Source organism: Chanodichthys erythropterus, chromosome 11, assembly GCF_024489055.1.
Source record: "Chanodichthys erythropterus isolate Z2021 chromosome 11, ASM2448905v1, whole genome shotgun sequence".
Taxonomy (NCBI): Eukaryota; Metazoa; Chordata; class Actinopteri; order Cypriniformes; family Xenocyprididae; genus Chanodichthys; species Chanodichthys erythropterus.
Window position 1 is genome coordinate 12,971,789 of NC_090231.1, and position 10,092 is coordinate 12,981,880.

At 37.2% G+C, this 10,092-nt stretch overlaps 1 protein-coding gene across 6 annotated transcripts in view; it reads left to right on the forward strand.

Moving 5' to 3' along the window:
• The window catches only part of gigyf1a (GRB10 interacting GYF protein 1a), a 30,443-nt gene extending 24,209 nt beyond the window's left edge, over positions 1 to 6,234 (forward strand). For 5 of the 6 annotated variants that reach the window (XM_067401766.1, XM_067401770.1, XM_067401769.1 and 2 more), the window contains exons 19-25: positions 391 to 579; positions 663 to 835; positions 2,092 to 2,252; positions 2,515 to 2,678; positions 2,788 to 2,835; positions 2,966 to 3,110; positions 4,719 to 6,234. In XM_067401766.1, the coding sequence (XP_067257867.1) occupies positions 391 to 579; positions 663 to 835; positions 2,092 to 2,252; positions 2,515 to 2,678; positions 2,788 to 2,835; positions 2,966 to 3,110; positions 4,719 to 4,786 (948 nt within the window). In that variant the 3' untranslated portion in view covers positions 4,787 to 6,234. The remainder of the gene's footprint in view (positions 1 to 390; positions 580 to 662; positions 836 to 2,091; positions 2,253 to 2,514; positions 2,679 to 2,787; positions 2,836 to 2,965; positions 3,111 to 4,718) is intronic. The other variant, XM_067401768.1, reaches the window with a different exon arrangement.
• The last annotated feature ends 3,858 nt before the right edge of the window (positions 6,235 to 10,092 follow it).

Sequence of the window (10,092 nt, forward strand, 5' to 3'; positions counted from 1 at the left end):
CATGCCCAGGAGAATTAAGGCAGTGCTAGATAACAATGGTGCTCACACAAAATATTGACACTTTGGACACAGTTTTGACATGTTCACTTAGGGTGTACTCACTTCTGTTGCCAGTTATTTAGACAATAATGGCTAGACAATACACTGTCTAGACAACACACTATTAGACAATAGACTGGCGTAATAATGCTGAAAATTAAATTTAAATTTTAATAGTATTTCACAATATTACTACTTTTACTGTGTTTTTTTCTTCTGCTCATCAAGGCTGCATTTGTTTGATTAAAAGCCGACTTTTGAACAGTAGTTTAAATTTTTGTTTAAGTAGTTATTTTTTTGTGTATTTTCTCTAACACTCACCCTCTTTCTTCTTATCTCTGTTTTTCCCAGCAGCAGGATTTGCTGATGAAGTTGCTCCAGCAGGCTCCGCGTCAGGGTTCCTCTGGCTCTGGGTCGGGTTGGAGCGGGGGACCCATCCCTGGGCTGGGAAAGCAGACCAAGCCCCACAACCTCCTGGACATCCAGCAGGAGGCTGAAAGAATGCACAAACAACAGCACAGAGTCCAGCAACAGCAGAGGGTAAGACACACACACATACAAACATCACTGGTGTGCAGTCTTGAAAATCAAAATAAATGCATTATGAATGTTTCGCTCTGCAGTGGAATGATGCCTCTTCGTTGTGGGGGGCAGCCGGGTCTTTGGATGGAAAGGTGGGTGGTGGTGGCAGCCCCTCGGGAGGAGGGATGGGGGTCTGGGACGAGGCCCTCAAGAACCAGAGCGCTCTTCGGAACAACATGGGGCTGAAGAACAGCCGCAGCAGTCCCTCATTGAGGTAAACGCAAACAAACCACATGCTAACGCACAAGTTGAATGGGGTTTTCAGTGGCTCATACCAGTATCTAGAGCAATTGTGTGTCATGGATGCATGTAACAAACAGTTTAATAGTCGCGAATGAGACATGTACAATTTTGCTATAATGTACAATTTTTTTAAAAAATGTTTAAAATTTTTAACAATGTTTACTCAAAATCCAAGTATAATGTCTAAAATGTATGTAAATAGTTGAAAGCAGAAAATGCAATTCTTCCATTGTCAAGGTTGTCTGTAAGTTTTGCAAATAACCGATTCTTTTAATCAGCTAAAATGATTCTAAGATGGCCAAATATCAACCAATTCATAATTTGACATTATTTCAAGAAAATTGATGTTCTGGCCTAGAAAAGATTATGAAATCTTAAAATGCACAGAATTTTTTTTATTGAATATTAGTTGTGCAGCGATTATGAAATTTGTGGTTGATTAAGATTGGTAAATATTGCTGTTGTTCAAAACCTGTGTAGATCAAAGTGCCCCTATTATGCTGTTTTAAAGGCTCCTAATTTTGTTTTGGATGTCTCCTACAATACCTCTCGTTTCTGAGAGCCTACTCTGCTCTGATTGGTCAGATGGGCCAGTCTGTTGTGATTGGTCTACTGCTTACAGCATGTGTTGGAAACGATCTGAATTTCAGCCCCAGAGGCTTGATACACAGTTATACGAACAGTAATGATGCCGTCTGTTTTATCATATCAATTCCAGTTTGTTTGAGGGTCAAAGTAGACATCGTTCGTGGGCAACCAATGAAGACCATAGGCTGGCATCATGATTTTTTTTTTTAAATTGTTACGTAGGTTTTAACAGGAAGTGAGACTGGAATTACTGACAGCTCATTTCTGCAGTTCGATTCATTGAACCGATTCATCAAGAATCGATTCATTTTACGAGACAATAACTTTATTTGTTGTGCACTTTTGATATTTAAAACTTTGCAGAGCTTTTGCATTCACAAACTGCTATAGTACACACTACATGAAGTGTAATGGGGCACTTTACAACTTGCTAAATCCTCGTAATGCTCGATTTGTTAGCAAAATTTATTTATATTGAAAAACGGCATAGAAAAATCATAGAAACTCTGGAACATATGCATGTGATAGAAAAAGCAAGGCAATCTGGGAATCAAACCCAAGACCTTGGCAATGCTAGCACTATGCTTGAACAATCCAAAGTGTGTGTTCTGGCTAAGCCGTTTGTATGTGTTTGTGCAGTGAGCAGTACATGATGAGGGGCCGTAAGCGCACTGAGGAGGAGGAGCGGCTGTTGAAACTCCTGCAGGGGATGAAGTCTCAGGATGGCTTCACCACCTGGTGTGAACAGATGCTGCATGCGCTCAACACCTCCGCCAATAACTCTTCCTCTTCCCAGGATGGTTAGACGTCTCTCTTTCAGGATTTGCACACACCAGCCTTTCTCTCATTTGGGATGCTTTATATTTAAAAAAATAATCTGAAATACAAATTCTCTTTCGACAATGTCTGCAGAGGCTGTCGATTATTCTGAAATAGAATTTAGACTCATCCCTCAGTTTTTAAAATCTAACAGAAGACATGTTTACAGTAAACACAAACTTATTATCCTAGCAGACCAGAGAGTTCATAAGCAGGAAAACGAGTGTGCATTTGTGTTCACAGTGCCCACCATTGTGGCGTACCTGAAGGAGGTGGAGTCTCCGTATGAGGTGTTGAACTTTATCTGCTCCTATCTGGGCGACACTGTTGAAGCCAAAGAGTTCGCCAGACAGTTCCTGGAGCGCCGTGCCAAACAGAAAGCTAACCACCAGAGACAGCAGCAGCAGGTGTGTGTGACAGGAAGATGTTTGTGTTTTTGTGTGTGTGTGTGTGTGTGTGTGTGTGTGTGTGTGGTGTTTGCCTACTTGAAATAAAATTCTTGGTCTTCTCTTATAGCTCTCCAAAGAGATGGCTGGACTAAGCATGAACAACTTCCCTCTCCAGGTATGAGTACAACTTTGCATTGAGAGTGATTTATATTTCCATGATGGGCAGAACCAAGTCACGTTTTTTGTTTGTCAGATTTATAATTCCTGTGTTTGCCTCTCATTCTTGCACCCTTATTGTTGGTTAGGATACTGTACGCGGAATGAACCCCAGTGCCCTGCAGTCTATGTTCCAGGCAGTGCATTCTGGGAAGGGGGGTGTGGTCTATGATCAGGCAGCAAAGCTGAAGAAGAAACAGCCCATGATGCTGCACTCTGACCCAAGCATCTTAGGTAACCTTCCCTATCTATTGATTTCTCTCTTGTTCTGATTCCCAAACAAATGACTCCTATGAACTGGTTCTTTTTAGTGTTTCAAAACCTTGAAGCACAACCAGTGTAGTCCATCTGATTCCTGAACAAATGACTCTTATGAACTGGTTCTTTTTAGTGAATCAAACACATATAGCTGATATCTTACTGATTCATTTGGCATTATTTGATAATGGAATGGCATTTCTTTTTCCAAAATGTCTTCATAAAATGCTCTACAAGAATCGTTAATGGAACCGTTAATGATCTGAAAACAGGAGAAATTAAAGAATTTTGTATGGTTCTTGTATGGGTTAGAATTCTTCAGAATCAGTGCTCCTGAATAAAATAGTTGCATGGTTTTCTACTTAAGTTTTAGAACTCTTCTGAAAAACCTACACTACTGTTCAAAGGTTTGGTGTCAGTAAGATAAAAAAAAAAAATGAATACATTTATTCAGCATTAAAGTTGATCAATAGTGACAGTAAATACGGAAGAGGATTAGGGCCAAGCAATAATAAAAAAATAAAACCATCTCGAGATTAAAGTTGTTAAATTTCAAGAAAAAAGTTGAGATAAAGTGTTGAGAATAAAGTCATTAAATTACAAGAAAAAAAGTTCAGATAAAATGTTGAGAATAAAGTCATTCAATTACAAGAAAAAAAGTCGAGATAAAATGTTGAGAATAAACTCATTAAATTCCGAGAAAAAAAATGTTTAATTACGAGAACAAATTCGTTAAATTGAGGAAAAATGTCGTTAAATTACAAGAAAAAAGTCGAGATAAAATGTTGAGAATAAAGTCATTAAATTATGAATTTGTTCTCATAATTTAACAACTTTTTTCTCATAATTTAATGACTTTATTCTCATAATTTAATGAATTTATTCTCAACATTTTATCTCGACTTTTTTCTTGAAATTTAACAAGTTTTTTTCTCTAAATTTAACAACTTTAATCTCGATGGTTTTTTTTATTTATTTTTTTATTGATTGGCCCTAATCCTCTTCCGTAAGTAAAGGCTTTTACATCCATAGAAAAATTCTATTTTCATTGATAGATTTCTGTTTTAAATAAATGAGAATTCTTCTTTTGAACTTTCTATTCATCAAAGAATCCTGAAAAAATGTATCAGAGTTTTCACAAAAATAGTAAGCAGCACAACTGTTTTCAACTTTCATGATCACAAATAAAAAAAATAAAAAAAAGTTCGCGTTTTGATTGGGTTGCAGAGTGTTTAGTAAAAAAATGAAAATGACAAAAAACATAATTCTAAATGGTTTCCTGTGCAAGACTTTTATTTTGAAAGATTCATTTTAAGTATAGAGTGCCTGATGAAAAAAACATTGTCCTGATGCAGTATGGTCAGATGAGATGTTGTCAGGCTATATGTCAGTGTTATTATTCTAACGCTATTTTCATTACTTGTTACAAAATAAAGTCTCTCACCTATAGAAAAACGAACTTTGCTGTCCTGTGAAACGTTACACTGTGGTTGTAGCGTGCAATCTTCAGTTTTCAATTAAGTTATGAAATGACCAAAATTGGCTACTGTATACTGATCTACTGTATTTGAAATGTCTCTTTAGGGTACTCATTCCATGGTGGCCCTGATCGGTATGGTCTAAACGAGATGGAGATGGTCGAGGATTACTAAATCCACAGCAATAGCTACACGAGGCCTTTAAACCCGCGGGTCCACCTAATCAGACTCCGCAAGTCGAATGTGCACTGCTTTGAGGGGGAAGGGGATTGGGGATAAGCCAGGAGTAAGGTATCAGTTTAGGGCGGGTGGGTTTTGCTCTGGGAATAGAAGAATGTAATTCAACAGGGAAGGGAACAGGTGTGAATTTATTTTTGTGTTTGTGTTTGGGGGATGGGGGGGGTGATAAAGTTCTGGCACTTACAGCATTAAGCACCTTACACTCAGACTAATGCACTTTATTAAGATGTAATTTGAATAGAGTTTTTGTTTTTTCTTTTTTTCTTTTTTGAGATGATTGACATGTATATTTATGTGGTATGGCTTCAGAAATATTACCACATACATATATATTGTGTGTGTGTGTGCGTGTGTTGAATCAGAACTGGAGTTTGTGCTGGGAGGAAACGGTGGTGATTGGGGGACCATTGCGTGTTTCAGTTCAGACATTATCAGAAAAACAAATCCTCTCTTTAAAGACAAACACTGTTGTTTCATTTTTTTATATACATATATATATATATATATATATATAAAGTTTCTATAAAAAAATGTAAAGCTATTATAAAAAAAACTTTGATTATAAAACTTGAAGATTTGCACTCACATAAAATGCAAGTTAAAAAGATAAAAAAAAAATGTGTTAGATATAATAGAGATGAATATTTTTGTGATTGTGTGTCTGTGTGTATGTGTCTATACACGCATGTTCGTTTGAGACGGAATGAGTGTGTTTGTGTGCGCGCGTGTTTAAAACATACCAGTCTGCACAATGTATTTTTTTTTTAATCGCTTACTTAGACGTATGATCAAAAGAGGCCATTTCGTCATTTGGAGTGAATTTGTTTTGTATTTTATGAACCGAATGTGTGAATGTGAACGCTTGTGTACAGGAGGAACTGTGTGTATTACTCCTCTTGTAAATGTGCAGTATGTGAGCGAATGAATGAATGAATGAATGAATGAATGAATGAATGAATGAATGAATGAATGAATGAATGAATGAATGAATGAATGAATGAATGAATGAAAGAAAGGCAGAGAGAGGGGGGCAACGGCACAACACATCCTCTTTCACCAGCCCTTCATTCCCCAACAAAGAAAGACCTCTAGTTTCAAACACAAAAGCTTTAGCCCATTTTACGCCAACCAGCACTCTTTAGTTTTTGTGGCGGGGATCGCAAGGGACGTCTTTTCCTGCCTCCGCTGCCTCATTTTTGCCTCTGTGAGGTTTAAGAACACGTCATTAGTTTTGTCATCATCGTTTCGTTTGTGTGTTGTTGAGCTCAATTCAATCTTGTATACTTTTAGGAAATGGTTACTTGTGGTACGTACGTTGTGTGCATGTGTGTGTGTGTGTGTGTGTGTGTGTGTGTGTGTGTGTGTGTGTATTTGTTCTTTTCTGTCCCCACATGTGTGCCTAAGAACTAAAGGGCGAATGATTAGACTTCATTGCTGCCATTAAGACATTATTTTTTTAGCAAATGGGTGTGGTTTCACAAGGCTCCGCCCCCACATGCCTCCCATGCTTATGAACCAAGAGCCTCTCTGTACAGTCCTTTTGTAGCCTGGGGATGCTTGGATGAAAGAAATGTTTGATATTTGGAGGATGTGACCTAACATTGCCTTTCTGTCCACTCTCTTGTTCATGAGTGACTGAGGTTCTGACTATTTTTGGCTAAAGAAACAAACAAACCACAACAACGACAAAAAAAAAAAAAAAAAAAAAAAAAAAAAAATGATCGCAACAAACTGTGCAAGTGCACTCAGCAGTGCACACAATGTTTGAATATTTTGTTACTTGTTCATTGTTGTTGTCAATGACAATGATGGTGATTTATTTTTTTCTTTTAATGTTATATATGATTATATATAAATCTATGAATATAAACAAAGTATTGGACTACAAGGAAGAGCACTTGGGGCTGCTACTTTTTTTCTTCATTTTGAAAAATTTCCTTGGATTTTTTTTTTAGTTGCCACCATGTGAAGTGCTTTTGTGTACTTTTTTCTTTCCTTAAAAAAAAAAGTTGAATGTATTCCAAAAATGTAACGGTGTAGATGGAGTTGCTCAACACAGGATATAAGTGTAATCAGCAGGACATCAAGAGGAGCGAAATTGAAAGTCGTTTTTGTCCATCAAGAGTTCTTGATGGAAATATGTTCACGATGGCTACCGCAAAAACACACTGCCTCTACAATCCTGTTCATATAAACTTTGACTATGAAAATGAGAACTTAAAAGATATTCTATTCCATACTGGAGTTTTGGTTGTTTACAAACCACACAGACATTTGTGGGTGCTTTTTTCTTCATTTTTGTGGTGATTGAATACGCGATTCTCCAGTTGAGAATCGTTTTGTCGGAGGCGATTTCAATGGCATGACGTCAGACCCTTCCTTTGCATGTGGATTTGAGCGAAGCCTATATAACTCGCTGACTGAAACAAACTCGGATTGCTGGAACACAAGTAATGGAATTACATCAAAGATTTCTTCATGTACCTTTATCTTATGGACAGGGTGTGTTTTTAAGAATCATAAAGGTGACCATATTTTGTTTACTGGACTTCTTATGTTCTTTTGTTTACTAATCTCTCTTTGTAATGAAATCGAAATGATCATCAAGACAGAAGAAATGCTTTATGTACCTGGAAAGAAGGCAAAAATCATACAGCACAGATGACCTCTTGGTACTTTGAGATGCATATATTGAATGCTTTAACATTTTTCCCCTTTCCCCAATCATTTTTTTGTCTTGTGGATAATTTTGGATGGACATATCTGTGATGGACGTTGATGAGAACAACAACAAAAGAACATATGTATGACCTCAGATCTGCGAGATAATTCCTTGGACAGTGTGAACGTGCTCATAATTTTTGTATTTTTGGACGTGGTGTCATGGCCATCAACTTCATAAAGATAAAGGGACTAGCACTGCCCTGATACCCTCACTATGCACTTTTCATTTGCTCGAAACTGTGAGGAACTTTCACTTGGGCGTGGAGAGCAGAGGCAGAGAACGTCCACTTTCTGTCAGCAGATGGGCGCTTAGAGATGGTTTTAACGCCCTAGCATGAGAGTCCTTCTCCTTTTGGTGGTTGTTTCTCAGCCTTTTTGAGAACATCACCACACAAGCTTTACCGTAGAAGGATAAGGGAAGTTTCGGACACATTGGGACTTGTGGGAAAACCCTTGGAAATTTCCCATAGAGGATTTTCACTGAACAATGTTGATATTTAAGACTATACGAACAGTCTCCAAACTTGGTTACATTGTGGAGATTCAGAACATATTTACTCAACAGTGTTCTCCGTTATGTAAAAAGGATTAAACTGCTTGGTCCAGGGTGCTTTTTTTTTTTTGTGAACTGGAATTGATTATTTCATTGATGACTGAAAAGGCTTTTTAAAGACTGGAGGACAGCTTTTTTTTTTCTTTTTTTTCTTTTTTTTTTGTATTGGAGATAAATAACTAATAAGCTCCATCAGCTCTACCACCACCTGCTGACTGCATGGCTGAAGTTCACCTTTGGCTTGAAGTGGTTATGGCTCTACAAGACCATTTGTTTGGTAAGAATACTATTTGTTTATTTGTTTGGTTACATGTTCATTCGTTGATTTATTGATTCTTTCATTCCCCTATTCCTTCCCAAAAATAACTGTTAAGCTCCTTTTGAGTTAAAGGTGTGTTCAACTACCTAGCAATGACTTGGCAATCCCTAGAGCGTCCTAGCAAAACAAAATATGCTAAAACAGTGGTTCTCGACCTTTTCAAAACTCTAAGGTCCCCGTTGCCCACATTTTTTTAATAAAATAATACTTTAATAAAAACACGCTCAGGGGAGAGTCAGAAAGTCAATGGAGAAACGCCTCGTGCCGCACATTGATGGGATTTGTTACATGTTTGTGATGGGTATTTTCTTAACAAGTATATCTAATAATACATTTTTATTTTATTATTTTATCTCTGCTTTGATTAGATCTTTGCTGTTCCAGATCTTCAGATGGAGATGGAGGCTCTCCACTGCTTCGTATTCATCTCCATCTCCTCTTAATTTCCCATCATCAGCCTTCAGAGGAAGATCCCAAGGTTGGAGATTCCAAACAGCACATGAAATCATGACTGTATGACAAGAACTGAATGATGGACTCATGTCAACATATTCGGACTACTAAGAGGAACATGTTTCCTTGCCAGGAGGAGAGAGTGAACTGTGAATGCTGGAACAGCCGAACTATGAGATCTCGAACCTGCACAGAATAGTTCTGCTTGAGTGCAGCCAGAGTTAACATTACAAACACAGCACACACATGAATAACTGAAATACACCTGCATACACACACACACACACACACACACACAGAAAAATGATTTATCGATTACACAAACGCTCTCTGACATGGCTTAACATAGTCCCACTACACTTCAATCTGGCTGCAGTGTAAATAATGTATATAACCTTAACCCTTTTCCCTTTCTCTGTTGGGTTTTCAGGTTTGTGTGAATTTTTTTTTCCTAATTTTGTTTTCTTCCTCTCTTTTATGACATGCCTTAACAGTTCAGTTCTGCCTATTAAGGCACACTTAAGATGAGTAAAAAAGAAAAAGGAAAAAAAGTGAGACTAGCTCTGTGACATAATAGCGTGTGATTTTATTTAAGGAACCCTGAAATGATTTATATAACATTACAAATGATCCCCACAAAAGATGTGTAATTGATGACTTAATACTTTTTTTGTGTAACTGGGCAAGTTTTTCTGATGTCGAAACAGTTTTTGCTTTGCATTTTCAAAATGAGAGGCAAAAACTGTTTCCAGGTCACAATTCAGTATGAAATGCTTTTTCATCTTTGATCTCAGAATAGAAGTGGTGGATGTTCAGAAATACTAACACATGCTTGAGCTAAAGATCAGAAAGGATGAGTTTGCCCTCTTAAGATGATTATGTAAAGTTGCAGGTCAGGTTAAAATAGAGATGCCTAATGTCTTTACTGGTATGCAAAAATACACATTTTAAAATGTTAATAATAAAAATACATGTTTGTCATATCTATTGATTCATTGTGTGGAAAGCAACAATACTGTATTGACGCTGTCACAGAGCCGTGTGTTTGTTAAAGTGATCAAATGAATAATAATTCGAAATCAGCAATGCATAATGAGATCTTATACGTCTATAGTCATACTTATCAGACATGTCTGAGTTGGATGTCTTGAAATTTCCAGAGATGCAACCATTTAAAAAAGGTCATAAAAA